Source organism: Phocoena sinus, chromosome 8 (assembly GCF_008692025.1).
Source record: "Phocoena sinus isolate mPhoSin1 chromosome 8, mPhoSin1.pri, whole genome shotgun sequence".
NCBI classification, from domain to species: domain Eukaryota; kingdom Metazoa; phylum Chordata; class Mammalia; order Artiodactyla; family Phocoenidae; genus Phocoena; species Phocoena sinus.
The window spans coordinates 71,919,046-71,937,801 of record NC_045770.1 but is presented as its reverse complement, the minus strand read 5'-3'; the positions used below and the strand labels follow the sequence as shown (position 1 = coordinate 71,937,801).

The 18,756-nt window shown below is 43.3% G+C and overlaps 1 protein-coding gene across 3 annotated transcripts in view; it reads left to right on the top strand.

Moving 5' to 3' along the window:
* The window catches only part of SERGEF (secretion regulating guanine nucleotide exchange factor), a 228,210-nt gene that overhangs the window by 130,816 nt on the left and 78,638 nt on the right, over positions 1-18,756 (top strand). For all 3 annotated transcript variants that reach the window (XM_032641881.1, XM_032641882.1, XM_032641884.1), the window contains exon 10: positions 12,371-12,407. In XM_032641881.1, coding sequence (XP_032497772.1) covers positions 12,371-12,407 — 37 coding nt within the window. The remainder of the gene's footprint in view (positions 1-12,370; positions 12,408-18,756) is intronic.

Genomic DNA, 18,756 nt, shown 5'->3' with positions numbered 1-18,756 from the left:
ATAAATAAAAATTGAGGGCTTCCCTGGTGGCGCAGTGATTGAGAGTCCTCCTGCCAATGCAGGGTACACGGGTTCGTGCCCCGGTCCGGGAAGATCCCACATGCCGCGGAGCGGCTGGGCCCGTGAGCCATGGCCGCTGAGCCTGCGCGTCCGGAGCCTGTGCTCCGCAACGGGAGAGGCCACAACGGTGAGAGGCCCGCATACCGTAAAAAAAAAAAAAATAAAAAAAATAAAATAAAAATTGATAAACCCTTAGCCAGACTCATCAAGAAAAAGAGGGAGAGGATTCAAATCAATAAAATTAGAAATGAAAAAGGAGAAATCACAACTCACACTGTAGAAATACAAAGGATTATAAGAGACTACTATAAACAACTATATGCCAATAAAATGGACAACCATGAAGAAATGGACAAATTCTTGGAAAGGTACAATTTTCCAAGACTGAACCAGGAAGAATTAGAAAATATAAACAGACGTATCACAAGTAATGAAATTGAAACCATAATTACAAATCTTCCAACAAACAAAAGTCCAGGACCAGATGGCTTCACAGGCGAATTCTATCAAACATTTAAAGAAGAGCTAACACCTATCCTTCTCAAACTCTTCCAAAAAATTGCAGAGGGATAAACACTCCCAAATTCATTCTACGAAGCCACCATCACCCTGATACCCAAACCAGAAAAAGGTATCATAAAAAAAGAAAATTATAGACCAATATCACTGATGAACATAGATGCAAAAATCGTGAACAAAATACTAGCAAACAAAATGCAACAGCACATTAAAAGGATCATACACCATGAACAAGTGAGATTTATCCCAGGGATGCAAGGATTCTTCAATATATGCAAATCAATCAGTGTAATACACCACATTAACAAATTAAGGAATAAAAACCATATGATCATCTCAATAGATGCAGAGAAAGCTTTTGACAAAATTCAACACCCATTTATGATAAAAACTCTCCAGAAAATGGGCATAGAGGGAACCTATCTCAACATAATAAAGGCCATATATGACAAACCCACAGTGAACATCATACTTAATGGTGAAAAACTGAAAGCATTTCCACTAGGATCAGGAACAAGACAAGGATGTCCAGTCTCGCCACTCTTATTCAACATAGTTTTGGAAGTCCTAGCCACAGCAATCAGAAGAAAAAGAAATAAAAGGAATACAAATTGGAAAAGAAGAAGTAAAACTGTCACTCTTTGCAGATGACATGATACTATACATAGAAAATCCTAAAGATGCCACCAGAAAACTACTAGAACTAATCAATGAATTTGGTAAGGTTGCAGGATACAAAATTAATGCACAGAAATCTCCTGCATTCCTATACACCAACAACGAAAAGTCAGAAAGAGAAATTAAGGAAACACTGCCATTTACCATTGCAACAAAAAGAATAAAATACCTAGGAATAAACCTGCCTAAGGAGGCGAAGACTTGTACTCAGAAAACTATAAAACACTGATGAAAGAAATCAAAGATGACATAAACAGATGGAGAAATATATCATGTCCTTGGATTGGAAGAATCAATATTGTGAAAATGACTATACTACCCAAAGCAATCTACAGATTCAGTGCAATCCCTATCAAGCTACCAATGGCATTCTTCACAGAATTAGAACAAAAAATTTTACAATTTGTATGGAAACACAAAAGACCCCAAATAGCCAAAGCAATCTTGAGAAAGAAAAACGGAGTTGGAGGAATCAGGCTCCCCGACTTCAAACTATACCACAAAGCTACAGTAATCAAGACAGTATGGTTACGGCACAAAAATAGAAATATAGATCAGTGGTACAGGATAGAATGTCCAGAGATAAACCCACACATGTATGGGAACTTAATTTACTACAAAGGAGGCAAGAATATACAGTGGAGAAAAGACAGCCTCTTCAATAAGTGGTGCTGGGAAAACTGAACAGCTGTTCATGTAAAAGAATGAAATTAGAACACTACCTAACACCATACACAAAAATAAACTCCAAATGGATTAAAGACTTAAATGTAAGACCAGACACTATAAAACTTTTAGAGGAAAACATAGGAAAAACACTCTTTGACATAAACCACAGCAAGATCTTTTTTGACCCACTTCCTAGAGTAACAGAAATAAAAACGAAAATAAACAAATGGGACTTAATTCAACTTAAAAGCTTTTGCACAGCAAAGGAAACCATAAACAAGACAAAAAGACAACCCTCAGAATGGGAGAAAATATTTGCAAATGAGACAACAGACAAAGGATTAATCTCCAAAATATACAAACAGCTCATGGAGCTCAATATCAAAAAAACAAACAATCCAGTTAAAAAATGGGCAGAAGACCTAAATAGACATTTAACCAAGGAAGACATACAGATGGCCAAGAGGCACATGAAAAGATGCTAAACATCACTAATCATTAGAGAAATGCAAATCAAAACTACAATGAGGTATCACCTCACACCCGTCAGTATGGCCATTATCAAAAAAGCTAGAAACAATAAATGCTTGCAAGGGTGTGGTGAAAAGGGAACCCTCCTACACTGTTGGTGGGAATGTGAATTGATACAACCACTATGGAAAACAGTATGGAGGTTCCTTAAAAAAGTAAAAATAGAATTACCATATGACCCAGCAATCCCACTCTGGGTATATACCCTGAGAAAACCATAATTCAAAAAGAGACATGCACCACAATGTTCACTGCAGCACTATTTATAATAGCCAGGACATGGAGCCAACCTAGATGTCCATCAACAGATGAATGGATGAAGATGTGGCACATATGTACAATGGAATATTACTCAGCCATAAAAAGAAACAAAATTGAGTTATTTGTAGTGAGGTGGATGGACCTAGAGTCTGTCATACAGAGTGAAGTGAGAAAGAGAAAAACAAATACCGTATGCTAACGCATATATATGGAATCTAAAAAAAAAAAAAAAAAGTGGTACTGATGAACCTAGTTGCAGGGCAGGAATAAAGAGGTAGACATAGAGAATGAACTTGATGACATGGGTGGGAGGGCGAAGCTGGGGCAAAGTGAGAGTAGCATCGACATATATATACTACCAAATATAAAATAGTTGGCTGGTGGGAAGCAGCAGCATAGCACAGGGAGATTGGTTCGGTGCTTTGTGATAACCTAGGAGGCGCAAGAGGGAGGGGATATGGAGACATGTGTATGCATATGGCTGATTTGCTTTGTTGTGCAACAGAAACTAACACGGTATTGTGAAGCAATTATACTCCAATAAAGATCTATTAAAAAAAAAGTTACTAGGATTGGTTCTTTTTTCCCCTCCTTCAGAACAGTTATATTATTTATTTGAAATAAGTTTGCCAATTTTTGAGCTTCACGTAGATAGTGTCATACGATATTTACTCTTCTGTGTCTGGTTTCTTTTGTTCACTACTTTCTTGAAGATTTATCCATGTTTTGAATAGCAGTAGGGTTTTCCCCCATTGTTATAAAGTATTCTGATTATACTACACTTTATTCATTCTACTGATGATCAGTATTTGGGTAATTTTATGTTTTTATTATGAATAAAGCAGCTGTGAACATTCTTGTACATGTCTTTTGATGGAAGTAAGTAATTTTTTATTTTGGGTTCTTGGGTACTTGGGAAGTAAGTATCGTTTGTTTTGGGTGTGTGTGTGTGTGTATGTATATGTATATGTATGTATTTACCTTTAGTAGATACTGCCAAACAATTTTTCAGTGCAGTTGTTGAATTTATATTCCTGCCAGCAACGTAAGAGATTTCCACATCCTCATCAGCACTTGGTATTGGCAGTCTTTTTAAATTGCAGCCTGTGTTGGCTATTATGGAAAGGGTTCAGTTTTTTTTTGTTGTTTGTTTTTTACATGTTTATTGGAGCATAATTGCTTTACAATGTTGTGTTAGTTTCTGCTGTATAACAAAGTGAATTAGCTGTATATATACGTATATCCCCATACCCCCTCCCTATCCCACCCCTCTAGATGGTCACAAAGCACCCAGCTGATCTCCCTGTGCTATGCGGCTGCTTCCCACTAGCTATCTGTTTTACATTTGGTAGTGTATGTATGACCATGCCACTCTCTCACTTCGTCCCAGCTTCCCCTCCCCCCTCAACGCCCACTGTGTCCTCAAGTCCATTCTCTACATCTGCTCTTTATTCCTGTCCTGCCACTAAGTTCATCAGAACCATTTTTTTTTAGATTCCATTTATATGCATTAGCATACGGTATTTGTTTTTCTCTTTCTGACTTACTTCACTCTGTATGACAGACTCTAGGTCCATCCTCCTCACTACAAATAACTCAATTTCGTTTCTTTTTATGGCTGAGTAATATTCCATTGTATATATGTGCCACATCTTCTTTATCCATTCAACTGTTGATGGACATTTAGGTTACTTCCATGTCCTGGCTATTGTAAATAGTGCTGCAATGAACATTGTGGTACATGACTCTTTTTGAATTATGGTTTTCTCAGGGTATATGCCCAGTAGTGGGATTGCTGGGTCATATGGTAGTTCTATTTTTAGTTTTTTAAGGAACCTCCATACTTAAGGGTTCAGTTTTTTTGAGAAGCATGCTGTAGGATGTTTGGCTGGCCCGAATCTGTTAATTACCTGTCTTGAGGTTGGCTGTTCAGCTCTCATGGTTGTATCCTGTTCTCAAGGGCATAAGTAACTTACTGGTGTTGCCTTTACTGAAATTCAGATGCATTGTTGTGTTAGGCGCTTTTTGTCTGTAAGGATCAGAGATACTCTCAGGTTACTTTAGTATTGTAAGGATGGTCATGAGTACTGGAAACAGGTGAAGCAAATGCCTTATAAAAGAACAACTGGAAGGTCACTTAGAACACAAGGCAGCTCAAAAATCTAGACTTTCTTGCACCGTCAGCAATAGGATCTAGAAAACTCACATTCCAGTGACCTAGCTACTCTTCTTCAGTTTGTTCCTGCTGCTTCTGCCTCTTCTGCCAGTAGCTCCTCTGTATATTAACCTTTCTTGGGTCTGTATCTTCCAGCTACGGCTCCAGCTACCACCTAGAGGACTCACACCCTCCAACCTTTTTCAGGCAGAATTTCCACATTAAGCCACTTCACAGGCTGTGGCCAATCTATGCATTAACCTGCTTTGGGCAGGTATCCACCCATAGCCCATCCACACCAATTAGGCCACAGGTGCACATAGTATCAACATAACAACTTCGGAGAAAGGAATTTTCTTAGAAATGCAGTATGGGAAAAGCAAGCATTCCGAGTGCCTGTTTAGTTTAATTGTATATATTAAATTCAAATTCAGTAGACATTTCTCAAGTCCTCTCCTTATCTGCCAGTAGAGTAACTCTGTTGAAAAAGGAAATGAACTGTTCATAGTGAACCTATGCCAGTTCCTAACACTTATAGTTTCCTTTTACATGTTCCCAAATTATATATTTTATATGTTCTGGAAATGTATCTGCAGAACAGGGTCAAACTCAAAGTGAATTTTATTCTGTGGAAGTTGGGGGGTGGTGTGAAAGGGTTTTAGGATGTATGAGATTCACTTGTTTGTTAATATCCCATTTTTAAGATGAGGGAACTGAAGTCCAGAGAAGTGATTTGCCCAAGGTCATATGACTAGGAAGTGGCAGGGCAAGGACTCAAATCCAGGTCTTCTGGTTCCATACTTAGAGCGCTTCCCACTACCCAACACTGCCTGGGGAGACATACCCTACTGCCACACTCAAATTATTAACAGTACAAAGGAGGTTTGACAAAAGCAAACTTTAGCCAAGGCAAGTGGTAGGATTTGAGAGAAGGCAGATCTTTTAGGGGCTGAGATGATCTGGGAGACTTCCTCAAGGCAGTGGGTTTTGAACTGGGTCTTGTAAAGTTGGTAAGGTTTAGAATGGTATGGAAAAGGGAGAATGGTGCAAATAACCGTGCAAAAGCTATGCTTTTAGGTAGCTCTTAAAAGCATCCAGGTTGGAGTGAAAAGGACTGAACTAAGATGGTAGCAACTGAAAAATCAAGATATTGAGAAGGCAGAGTTACCAGGATCTTGAGACAGAGTAGGAGGGAGATAAAAGAGTCAGAGATCTGTTAGTCACTTGAGAGTTTGAGCCTTAGTGACTGGGGCAGTCTGGAACCAGTATCAGAAGAAGAGGGGCAGTATGTGTAGTGGTTAAGCTCACAGGCTTTGGATCAAGGCTGACCTGGGTGTATAGCGGGTGTGACTTACCTAGTTTAAGACTTATTTTCGTATAGAATGTGCAAAAAAAAATTGCTTTTCAGGGAGAATGGGTTCTTTGCCCCCGGACTTTGAGGTGGAGGACAAGATGGAGCCTCTGGGCCCAGAGGTCTCATTTTTTGGCCTCCGTTGACATCTAGACTTCAGTCAAAAGCTGAAGCCCTCACAAAGGGAGTTAAAGGTGTCTTTGTAAGGCTAGGTGCTTCCAGAAGCAAGCAACTGTGCTGCCTCTCTGCTGTCACCAGGACCTCCTTTGAGGCTATTTCTGAGCCTAGGGGTAAAGCTCCGTTGGCTGACAGGACTGCACTTTGCTGTAAAACATGTACAGACTCCCAGCCTGCTTTTCTAACAGGTTTGGAAATTCTGGTTTGTCTTCCCAGAGTTCTAAGCAGATGGCAATTGGGTTAGGGCAGAGCTCAGCAAAGGCTGCACTGAAGCGCCCATTCCCTTCCCTGTTAACCCCGGCCGATGAGACGCTGCCTTTCTGAAGCTGCTTCCCAGCCTGCTTTTTGCCCCCAGGCTGGGCGGCGCCTGCCAAAGACTAGCCATGAGGGTGGGAGCCTGAGCGGAGCAGCCGAAGACTTCCCCAGCAGAGTCCCCCACGGAATGGACGCCCCACCCCGCCGTCACGTGCCTCCACACATGCGCGTCGTTGCCATAGCATCGGCTGGCGCCCAGGCCCATTGGCGTGAGGCGGAACCAATCAGTAGGCCCCTCAGGCTGCTGCGCTCCATGGGGGGTTCCTGAGCTGCCGCCCTGGCGCTGGGATGAAGCTGTGGATGGTCCCTGGTTGGTGATGGGGACAAGTCTCGGGTCCTGGCTTCTGCCTGGTTCCTCTCCTTGGAATCTCAGTGCTTCTTCCCCTGAGTCATGGTCGCACCCCGCCCCACTCTGATTTCCCCGTTCAAAGTGTGCAGAGTTGAACAACCTGGTGGAGTTCCCCGAGAGGTGATAGCTTCCACAGCGAAGGCACAGGACAAATGTTTGTTGCCGTTTTACAACCATTTCTCCCAAGAAAAAGACCTGAAACAGCCCTTGATAGATCCAGAGGTGGGTACTCCTAGCCCCAGGAAGATGTTTGAGCCTAGTAAACCTGGGGCTCTCCCAGCATAAGATCCCTTGATAATTGGCACAGGGTTGCCAGATGTAAGAACTGGGTGGCGGTGTATTTCCATGCTGAATGGGAATAGGAAGGGTTTAGACAGTTAACAGGACAAAGTTTGAACGAGAATCGTCACAGAATTCTGCACCTCCACCAGCTGTAACACACTGGTAAGTTACCTTACCTCTCTGAACCCCAATTGCCTCATTTGTAAAGCACTTGTAACAAAGAAATCTTAGATTTAGTATAAGTTTAAATGAAATAATACAAGCAAAGCAGTTAGCCAGGTACCTGGCCATAAGCTCTCAATAAGGGCCTGTCAGCTGTTTTTAGAAATGGTACAAGTGTACCCGGTGGAAACTGAAGTGCTCGCATTCAACATTTGGCAAATATTTTTACATTAATCTACTTTTTGCTTATTCATTTAGTTATTCATTCATTTAACCCATTAATGTATTCAGCATATATTTACTGGGCATCTACTACCAGTCAGTTCTTACTCCAGTTCATCCCTGTCCAACTGTATTTAGTGGGTTCCAGCCCCAAGGGGAGTTGCGGCTCCCTTCACAAGAGCTGATGGAGTCTAGCTTGGCAGGAGGGGTGCTGGGAGATCTTGTCCCTGTGGCAGTTGGGGCTTTGGAAGTTGTTTTTTGCAGCTCTGCCTCCTCAGGCTCAGTTGCCTGAACAGAGCAGACCCCTCTAGTACTTGAGCAGCACTGAGACAGGACAGCTTTCCACAGGCTCCTCTGTCCCCCATCCCTCACCCTTGGGGAGGTGTGCCCCCTGTATCTTGAAGGCCCCATCCAGCAAGCCGGAACCCACTTTCTCTACTGTGGGACTCTGTCATCTAGGACTGACCTCTGTTGGTGGCCCACTGTGCTTTGCTGTCCTAGGATTCCTGGAACAATCCTGTGCTTTTGATACCCCATCATCTCTACACTCTATTTTTTTAGTGCCCTTGGAGCCCTCACTGTGCATCTCAGTGCCTGTCTCCATTTGCCTGGAGTCTCCACACCACGACTCACACTTGTTTTGGGACCATCTAACTTCTCTGGGCCATCGTCTTTGGGCCCCTTCATGCCCTGTACTTGGGCTGTGTGACAGAGATGTTACTGGGCAGGCACCCTGCTGGATCTCTGAGAGACAGAGGTGCTTAACACACACAGTTCGTAAGCAGACATCTCGTGTGCTAAGGGCCATGATGCGTGGCGCTGTGCCAGGAGGTGACCTAAGCAATCTTAGAGGATTTTGCTAGATGGACAGCGGGAGAAAGGGAAGTCACACCAAGGAGACTAGCATGCATAAAAGCCTGAAATCACATGATATTCTTACAGAAAATGTAGTGTGAATAGAAAAAAGGGAATATGTTCTTTGGGGTTGAGAGCTCATGAGTAGCAGGGGGAAGAAGTGAGGCCAGAGAGGTAAACAGGGGCCTACACTTGAGGGCCTTGTGAGCCATACTGTGTACTTTAGACTTTGCCCTTCCAGTGCTGGGATCCTGTGGAGGGTTTTCTATAGGGGCATGGCATGTGCAGAGTTGTATGTAAGGAAGGTGAGACCCATGGCTGTGAGGGGATGGGTTGTCTCATTTGTCCTCTAGCAATTCTGTAAGGCAGATGGGAAAATACTGTTTTTTACTTTTTATGCCTGAGAATGCTGAAGCTCCAGAGGTTAAATACCTTGCCAAAGTTCTCAGAACCCGAAAGCAGAGGACCTAGGATTCACCTGGCTTCCTGGATCTGAATCCCTTTCTCATGGGCATACTGCCATTGTTAACAGAGTCTTCTAGAAAGCTGGGCAGTGAGTAGATGCTGACAGAAGCAATGTGAAGCAAATGGTCATTGATACAATCTTGTTGAAGGAGTGTAGTGCTGGGATTTTGTGGCCTGTGGTGTTCAGTCTCCTGACCTCTGTGCCAGTGCACAGACAGCAAGAAACAGCGGGGAGCTTTGAGCTTCAAGTGCAACATTGCCTTGACAAAATCCATTTATCACTGTCTCGCTCATTAATTCACAGCAGCATCTCCTGCCTGACGTTGGCATTTGTCAGTGGCTTGTTTCTGGAAGCCCCTGGTCTTCAAGGCTGGTCAGCTCTGCAGCCCACAGCCTCAGGGTGAGCCCGGGCAGTCAGAGGCAGGTCCTTTCTGCCTACATTTTGTAAAATGAAATAACTATTTTTTAAAACACAAAGGTAGCGTGACCTAGCAGTACAGAACATGAGCTTGGAGATAGGCAAACCTGGGTTTTAGTTCTATGGCTGTGCCACTTGGCAAGCTAGGAAAGTTATGTAATGTATATGAACCTCAGTTCTCTTCTCTCTAAAATGAGCAAAGTCAAACCTACCTGAGAAGATGATCGTGATGAGGAAGATGAGATAGTGTTTATAAAGAGCCTTGGCATGACACCTGGCACATATGAGTCCTCAATATGGTGGCTTTAATTCCTGCTCTTATTCCCACCACCACTACCAGCCATCCTGCTGCTACCACCAGTTAAAGAATGTTTGAAAAATAGAAAATAGAAGAAAAAAATCTTAGAGTCTCATCACCATGACGCAGCTACCCTTATAATTTGTTTCCTTCATATCTTTTTTCCCCACTACTTCAGAGTATATCAGATTTTACAGCATATTTATTTTATAGCCAGGAAGGGTTTTTTTCCCCTCTATGGTGGGAACTGCATTATATTTATTTTTCTTATTTTTAATAGATAATTTTGCTGATTATAAAAATACTGTGTAAAATTTAGAGACCATAAAAAAAGTCAAAGGGAAAAACATACTCATAATGCCTCCTTTATGCTTAGCCCAGAGGCTATCACTATTAACTTTTTGGAATAATTCCTTCCAATCTTTTATTCATATTTTATTATAGATTTGAGATCATATTACATATACAGTTTTTATGTGGTTTTCCAGTTCATAGGCTATCACGAGTATTTTCCTTTATTGTAAACATCATTTTCCAAGGCTGCATAATTTCCAAGTCATCAGATGGCTCTACCATAATTTACATAGAATTCTTCTGTTGTTAGACATCTGAGTTTTTTCCCAGTTCTTCAATCTAAGCAGCTTCCTATGACAGAACCTAGGGAACCAGCCTCAGTATAACCAGGAAGCATATGATGAACTTGTGCTGTGTGTATGGCCTGGGTGAGGCCTGGGGGGGACCCCTCAGATAGATACAGAGCCTGCCTCAAAGGAGCACAGAGACTAGTCACCCTGGAATTATTTACTGGGGTAAAAATATACAGGTACTTCTTTGCCAGACAGTGTCAGGGAATCCACCTATATGTGGGTAACCGTCTTCCCTGTGGAAGCTGAGATCCTGGACGCATAACTTTTACAAAGAAAAAAGCCTCAGAAGCCTTGCTGCCCCTTCTCACCTACCAGTGGTTATTTTGCCTCCAATGCTCAAATGCCTTTTGAGCCTGTTACCTTGACTGTTGGGGGCCTGTGCTAATTACCTTTGAATATCACTTCCAAGTGGTTTTTCACTGGGAAAGAGTGAGAAGCTATAGCACCAAGAAAGGAACTTGTGTGAGAATCAGGGAATCAGAGAGACCCTAGTCTTAGTTTTTTTTTGTTTTCTGTTTTTTGTTTTTTGCGGTACGCGGGCCTCTCACTGTTGTGGCCTCTCCCATTGCGGAGCACAGGCTCCAGACGCGCAGGCTCAGCAGCCATGGCTCATGGGCCCAGCAGCTCTGCGGCATGTGGGATCTTCCCGGACCGGGGCACGAACCCGTGTCCCCTGCATCGGCAGGCGGACTCTCAACCACTGCGCCACCAGGGAAGCCCCCTAGTCTTCATTTTGACACACACTTCCTCTGGCACCTTGTAGTGTTAAAGATTGGACTAGATGACCTCCAGGACTCTTCCAATTGACATTCCATATGTACCTGAAGCCTTTTTCTTGCCAGGAGCTAAAGTGAGCATCCTGATAAAGGTCACAGGATGATGCTTCTCCAGAGTCTCGATTTCCTTTTAATTAGTACCTGAGGAGCCATTTATACTCTTATATTCCCAATCACTTCCTTCTGGTAGCATTTGGGACATGTGGAGATTGAAAGGCACTGGGTGCAGACACAGGATTCAGAACCCCAAATGATTGTCTTTTATGTATTAGGTATTTGTTCTTTATGTACTTTGTTCTTTCATTCATTCTCTCATTTAGCAGGTGTTAACTGAGCCCCAGGTTTTGTACAGTCCATCTGTGTAATACAGAGGGGAACAAGTCTCAGCGTTGTTCTCAAGACACACACAGTCTAGTGAGGAGACAGGAAAAAATGTAAAAGACAACAAGATGATTGCTGATGTGGGGGTACATATAAGTTGCATAATGCAAGGAGTGCTTGAGTCTGCCTAGAAGCAACAGCAAGAGAGTCTCTGGATGCTTTGAAATTTTAAAGGATGAGTAGAAGTTTTTTAGGTAGGCAGTTGAGGAGAGGGCATTCCTGGCAGAGAAACAGCATGTGCAAAGGCCTGGAGGTGTTGGGAGAACATGTTGTGTTCAGAGAACTGCTGGTGGTTTGTGTGACTGGAAGGTGAAAGGGAGAGTGAGCAGATGAGGAAAAGTCAAGAATTTTTCCTCAGGCAAGTCTGTTTCCACTGAATTCTTTGCTCATTTTATCAGTCCAGATGAGAGTGATGGATTTTTAGCTCAGTTTTCCAAAACTGTCATTTGTATTCCCTTATATTTCCATTTTTATGGTAACACATGTTCATTATAGAAAGTTTGAAAAATACGAAAACGTAGAAAGAAGAAAGGATTAAAAAAAATCGCTCATGGTCTCTGCCTAAAAACAAATACTTTAACACCTTGGTGTATTTCCATTCAACGGTTTTTTGTTTTTTCACTTTTTATGTAGTCATGAGTGTATCGTAACTATAGTCTTTTGTACGTGGTGCCCCTTTCTACTTCCTAAAATTTGCCAAAAAATAGATGTTATTATCATTAAAATATAACTGATCATAAAATATAATGGCTGAAATATATTTTTTGTTTAATGTAACTTATTTTCTTTCTCTTTACAGGTCTCCTGTGGCTCAGAGCATAATCTGGCAGTGATTGGTAAGTAATTAGTATACTGATAACTGTGTTTATTCTGAAACTCATGCGCAGAATTGGAGGACTCTTGGTTAACCAAAGGCCAGGGTGCATGCGCCTGTGTATGTTGGGGAAGAGTCTGGGAAATGGAAGCCTTTGTTGATCAAGGCTTTGCCAGAAGCCCTTTTTCTAAAAATTTCTATTCAAAAAGGTGCCTGAGCTGGCCTCCCTGACTCAGGAAGTGGCATTTGGGAATATTAAAGATCTTACAGGCTGGGGGCATCCTGTGTAAAAAGCCAGACATAAAAGGGGAAGAGGATTGGGCTGCTCCTGGTTTTTGAATAAATCCTTTGCACCGAGTTCTTTCCTCTTGCTTGGCTCTTTCTTTGGAGATGGGGGGTTCTGCTCACTGCCCTCGCTGCCATGTGTTTCATGTCACTCTGGAACTCCCAAGCCTCTGATAAATTGAAGCTTCCTCTTATTGACTCTGAATAACCAAGGTTCACTGTTTTTATAATCAGGCCTGTGCGTAGTTCCTTCAAGAAGCCTTCTCATTACTTCCACACGTAGACTCAGTCGGTACAATAAAGAGACAGTGTAGGGCCCGACTACTTGAGTCCAGTGCAGGCTTCTGCTTACTAGCTGTATGAACTCAGGTAGTTGGGCCCCACACAGACAAGGTGATTAGCCCTCCATGCCTCATTTTTCTCACTTTTAAAATGGGGAGGGCAGTGGCATCTTCCTCATAGGGTTGTTGCAGTTGTTGTGAGGGTTAAAGGTGTTGATACATGTAAAGCGCTTAGAAGAGCACTTAGCTCCTGGTAAGGGTTTTAGAAGTGTTCGTTGCTATTTTCTGATAATCATTAGTTCAAGTAATTGCCCGCCTCGGGGCTTTAGGTCTCCCATCTGTGATAGGGAGGGGTAAAAACAGGAAACCAAGGTTCTCTCCAGCCCTGACATTTTAGGACTCTGTTACAGCCCCATCACTATCTGCCTTGAGTAGGTGATGTCTGTCCTGTGTACTTGCCTCTCCCAGCCTCTCTCAGCTTCTGAGGGGCGAGGCCCCTGTGTTTTCCTTTTGTTTCCTGCTTATATGCAGCACCCAGAGCAGTGAGCAAGTGCCTGGCCCTCAGCGGAGACTCAAGCACTGTTTTCTGAATTAAGCTAGACTGGCTCGCTCAGCTGCCTGGGTTGGCAGCAGTTTGAAGCACTACTTTGTAGGCCCGAATGTGATGTGCAAGGAGGCGGAACCAAGGACAGTAGAGGAGGTAGGCTGACAGCCAGCAGAGGGGGTGGGGAGTAAAAAGCGCTGGAGTCAGAGAGGGAGTGAGAAAATGTAACAGCAAACCTGCATGCTTTGCAACACCAGATATATTATACCAGAACTACTCCAGCCGGGGTGTAATTAAGACAAGCTAATCAAAGAATCAGAGGCGGTGCCTAGGATGTTGCTGCTGCTGTCACTGGACTAGGAGAGAGGTTGGCACAAACAATAAGATTGCAGGGAATCTAAATACATGAAAAAACAAAATCCAGTTGAAGGAGGAGACCAGAGCCAGCAGGGTGGCAGGCTGAGCCGATAGGCAGCCTAGGGCTGGAGAAAGAGCATAGACTCTGCAGGCAGACAGCCTTGGTTTAAACCAGCTCCATCTCTGTGTGAGCTTCCATGTTTTCCCCTTATCTATGTAATGGGGATAATTCCACCTTGCAGGATTGTTGTGAGGATTAGAGGAGATAACGTGTGTGAAACACCTGTTACTATATAGGGGATGTGTAAGAAATTAATTCATAATTCCATTCCTTTTTCATTTCTCTTGGTCTGGGTGGGGAGAAGGGAGAATCACTTGTTAGTGTAACTGTTCCAGTGAAGTAATTCTTGGTTGGGAGAGAGAAATGATAACATTCTGGAAAGGTGTGTCTAGCGTTACCACCCAAGTGAGGAAGGCAGCAGAGGCGGTGGGAGAGCAGGGCATGGCATGCTGATGAACTCCTCGAGGGCAGACCTCTTATTTTCTGTTTTGTCCCCAGTGCCTGGGGCCTGGCTCACAATCTGCTGAATGAATGGTTCCAGAGTCAGGAAAGGTGGGCCCAGTCACGAGACTCTGGACATGTCCACCTGCCTGCATGTGAGCCGGGATCAGAGGCTCCCTGACACCTGGGGGAGGGGGCCCTCAGTGGGTGCCCTGCAGGGTGCAAGTTGTATAGCAGGAAGCGATGAGAAGCCTCCTGTTAGCCCTGACAAGAGGCCAGCAAGAGGGGGACAAGCTGAAAGCCTGGCTCTCACAGCCAGCTCCCCACTCCCCCCTCCTGCCCTTGCCTACTTTAGGTGGATTTCCCTGCCTTCAATCTCATCCCCGAGATGCAGGCCCTCAGTGCCTGGTGCTGGGTCACCCACGTGACAGGCACAAAATGGTTGTAGAATAGACTAGAACAGAATATAGAGAAGCCAAACTTTGCTCAAAAGTAGAGGTGGCCTTAATATCTAATGAATGCACAGCAGACAGATCAAACTGGAAGGGAGGGGAAAGAGATGGGTGAAAGGATATAATTCAGGACCTACTCTGTCTAAGAACGGACACAACTCCACGAAGTGTTTTTGTTGTACCCACTTCATAAGGAAGAAAACTGAGACTCAGAGGTTAAACAAGTTGCCCAGGGATAAGTACCAGTAAATGGTAGAGCTGTGTGCCTGACTTCTAAGAATGCTCCTTCAACTCTGTCATATCCTTGGGGCTGCAGGATGCGGAGTGGTTAAGAAGAGCACAGGCACTGGGATCATATCTCCTGGATTCAAATCCTGGCTCCTCCGCTTATGAGCCATGTAACCCTGTATAAATGGCTTAACCTCTCTGTCTTGATTGCCTCATCTGGAAGATCATATTATTGACCTCATAGGGTTGTTATATAAAGTGCTAACAGTGCCTGACACAAAAGTAGGCTCGGTGAATGTTAGCTGGTGTTGGTGTCGTTGTTATATGTTAAGAATATAATTTAAGGAAGTAATTGTAAGATGACTGTAAGAAGGCTGAGGCTCAGGGTGGGAGTCTCAGAAGCTGGAGAGAAGTGTCTCCCCCACCTAGAATGTCAGGGTCCAGGGCAGGACCTCAGCATAGCTGCAGAACGGATTTGTAAACTGGAGCCTGGGTACCCCGATCTGGGGGATCTGGAAATCCCAGCAGCCCTGGAAACAGTGCCAGCCCAGATTTGCTCCAGGTCAGGATTCTGCTATCCGCTGTTCCAGGCAGGAACTCGGGACCTGCATGTTCCAGCCTGCGGGAAGCCCCGCAGCAGCCACGTTTCAGGCTTCTAAGGAAATCAAAAGAATTCGACTTTGATACTTCATTGCTTCCAGGTTTCTTTTTCCCCCCTTCTTTTGCAATTTGGTTTGCTTCTTTTCTTAGTTTTCCAATGAAGTTTCTCTTGACCTGTTCTGTGTTTGCTGCCAGGTCACTCTTCCTCAGTGAGCCTGATTCCTCATCTGTAAAACCAACATCACAATACCCACCCCTAAAAGTTGTTTTTCCAAATGGCATAGGTATGTCGGTTGCCTGCGCAGTGCCTGCTACAGAATAGGTGCTCAGCAGGTGAACTTGGCAGGTTCATGAGGTCATTAGCTTGGTTGCTTCCTTCCTTTTCACCCAGGATTTCCCTCCATATATGACGAAGCTGGCTGGCTCCCATTTGTGGGCATAGGCTGTCAGCAGAGGTGAGATGAGGACATGTGGCCACCACTTGCTCGGAAGATCCCTGCCTGCCAGGGGCAGGCTCCCCAGGCCTAGCTCTGTCTTTGGGGCCCTCACTTCCATGCCTGGTTGAATTGGCTCCAGCTGTTTTGCTTCCCCCCAGGAGCAGCTTATTTTGGCTTGAATGGGCGATTTGTTTGCCTTCTCTCCTGATTTTCAGTTGTTCAGCCTTCCCTTCCTGCAGAGAAAAAAGAGCTGAGCACATTTCCTTTCTTCCGCTCCACGCAGACCCTTGGAAGGGATTTTATTGGTGGCCTTTTCCTGGAGCACTCACGCTTGCCAGACGAGCATTGTTAAAGGGTTAGATATTTGGCAGCAAAGTGTAGAGCATCCTCCTCCAAGCAAAAGCATCTCTTTTACCAAATTGGAGCTATAATCTATGCAAGGATCTTTTATTTTTAATGTTTTTCATTTCACTGATGACTTCCAATTGTTGAACCTTTGTACCTTTGTAATATGTGTGGTGGAACAACTGACCTTGCATGGCCTGAGACCCATCAAGTGGGGTCATGTGAGGATTTAATAGCGAGAACTAACTCATTTTGACACTGGCTGTAGCCCTGAGAGGCAATACCTCCAAACCCAGGGCCTTGTAGAGAGCTTAGAGGCAAGGACAGACTTGTACGGTCCTATGCACAGAAGGATGGGCAGAGCGTAAATGGTTTACTTATATTGTCCCATTTAATCCTCATACCACATTGATGCACTGTTGTTAACCCCATTTTCTAGATGGGGGAAGCCGAAGCTTAGGCTGAGCAGTTTGCCCCACCAGGTCATCTGATCAGGAGGAATCTGTGTGTCAGGTCTTCAACCCAGGCCTCTATCTCCAGAGCCTGTGGTCTTCTGCCTGTCTGGCCTGTTTTTAAGGCCACCAGATAAGATTATTTCATCTCTTCATTTCAATATTTAGCTCCCCTTCATGTTGGCAAGTTCTTCTGTATATGTAGATTATATGTAATCTGGTTCAGATTAAGCAGTTCCCGGCATAATAACCAGATAAAATCGAGACATTGATGACATTGTGTTGTCATCACACTTCCCTCTCTACCTTCTGAGATTCCCACCCCTTTTAGGATTCTTCTTCCCCCTTCCGTTGTCCCTTCTCTTTAAAAAATTTTTTACTTATTTAATTTTTGAGTAATACACGTACATTATTTAAAACTTTAAAAGCACAAAAAGGGGGCTTCCCTGGTGGCGCAGTGGTTGAGAGTCCGCCTGCCGATGCAGGGGACACGGGTTCGTGCCCCGGTCTGGGAAGATCCCACATGCCGCGGAGCAGCTGGGCCCGTGAGCCATGGCCGCTGAGCCTGCGCGTCCGGAGCCTGTGCTCCGCAACGGGAGAGGCCACAACAGTGAAAGGCCCGTGCATCGCAAAAAAAAAAAAAAAAAAAAAAGATAAAAAAGCACAAAAAGGTTTAAAATGAAAAATTTCCCTCCAGCTTTATCTCCCATCTATCCAGAGTGCCAAAACCCTACCACATGTGCAGCTAATGCCTATTATTAGTTTCTTCTGTATCTTTCTAGTTTCTTTTTGCAAATATAAGTGAATACTAAGATATATTTTTATCCCCCTTTTTACGTAAATTGTAGTATACTTTACATGCTTTTTAGTGTCTGATTTTTTTTCTTTCAATAATTGATCTGGGAGATCTTTCCATATCAGTATAAAAGCCTTTCTAGTTCGTTATTACAACTACATAATGTTCCAGTGTACCTATATTCTGTGATTTATTTAATCAGTGCCCTGTTGATGGACATTTAGGTGATTTCCTGTCTTTTGCTTATTACAAGTAATGATGTAGTGAATTACCTTGTATATATGTTATTTCATATGTGGGTGAGTATAGCTGTGGGATAAATTCCTAGAAGTAAAATTACTGTATCAAAGAGAAAGTGTATTTGTTATTTTGCAAGATACTGTAAAAATTGGCTTCCATAGGAATTATACCATTTTCCACTCCCACCAGCAGTGTAGAAGAATGCCTGTTTCTGCAGCCTCCCTAACAGTAGTGTGTTAGGAAACTTGGATTTTTGCCAATTTAATAGGTGAAAAACTACTCAGGGTGGTTTTGGTTTATTTTACTTTTTAAATTGAAGTACAGTATATATATATATATATATATAGAGAGAGAGAGAGAGAGAGAGAGAGAGAGAGAGAGAGAAAAGTGCACAAATCTTAAGGGTTCAGTCTGATGAGTTTTTATGTATGTATGTACTTAAGAAACCACCACCCAGCACAAGATACAGACCATTTCCAGCACCCACCCCAGAAGCCTGCCTCATGCTCCTTCTCAGTCAGTACCACACCCCCAGAGGTAACCACTATTTTGACTTCTGTCTCCAGAGATGAGTTCTTGCCTGTTCTTGAGCTTCATATAAACGATGTCATACAGTGTGAACTCTTTTGTGTGGCTTTTTTTGTTCAACACATTGTGTCCATAAGAATCATCCATTCTCTATGTAGCAGTAGTTCTTTTTTATTGATCAGTAATATTCCTCTTATGAATATACTACAATTTATTTACCCATTTAACTGTTGAAGAGCATTTGAGTTGTTTCCAGTTTGAAGATTGTGAATAAAGCTGCCATGAACATTCTTATACATGCCTTTTGGTGAACATATACATTTA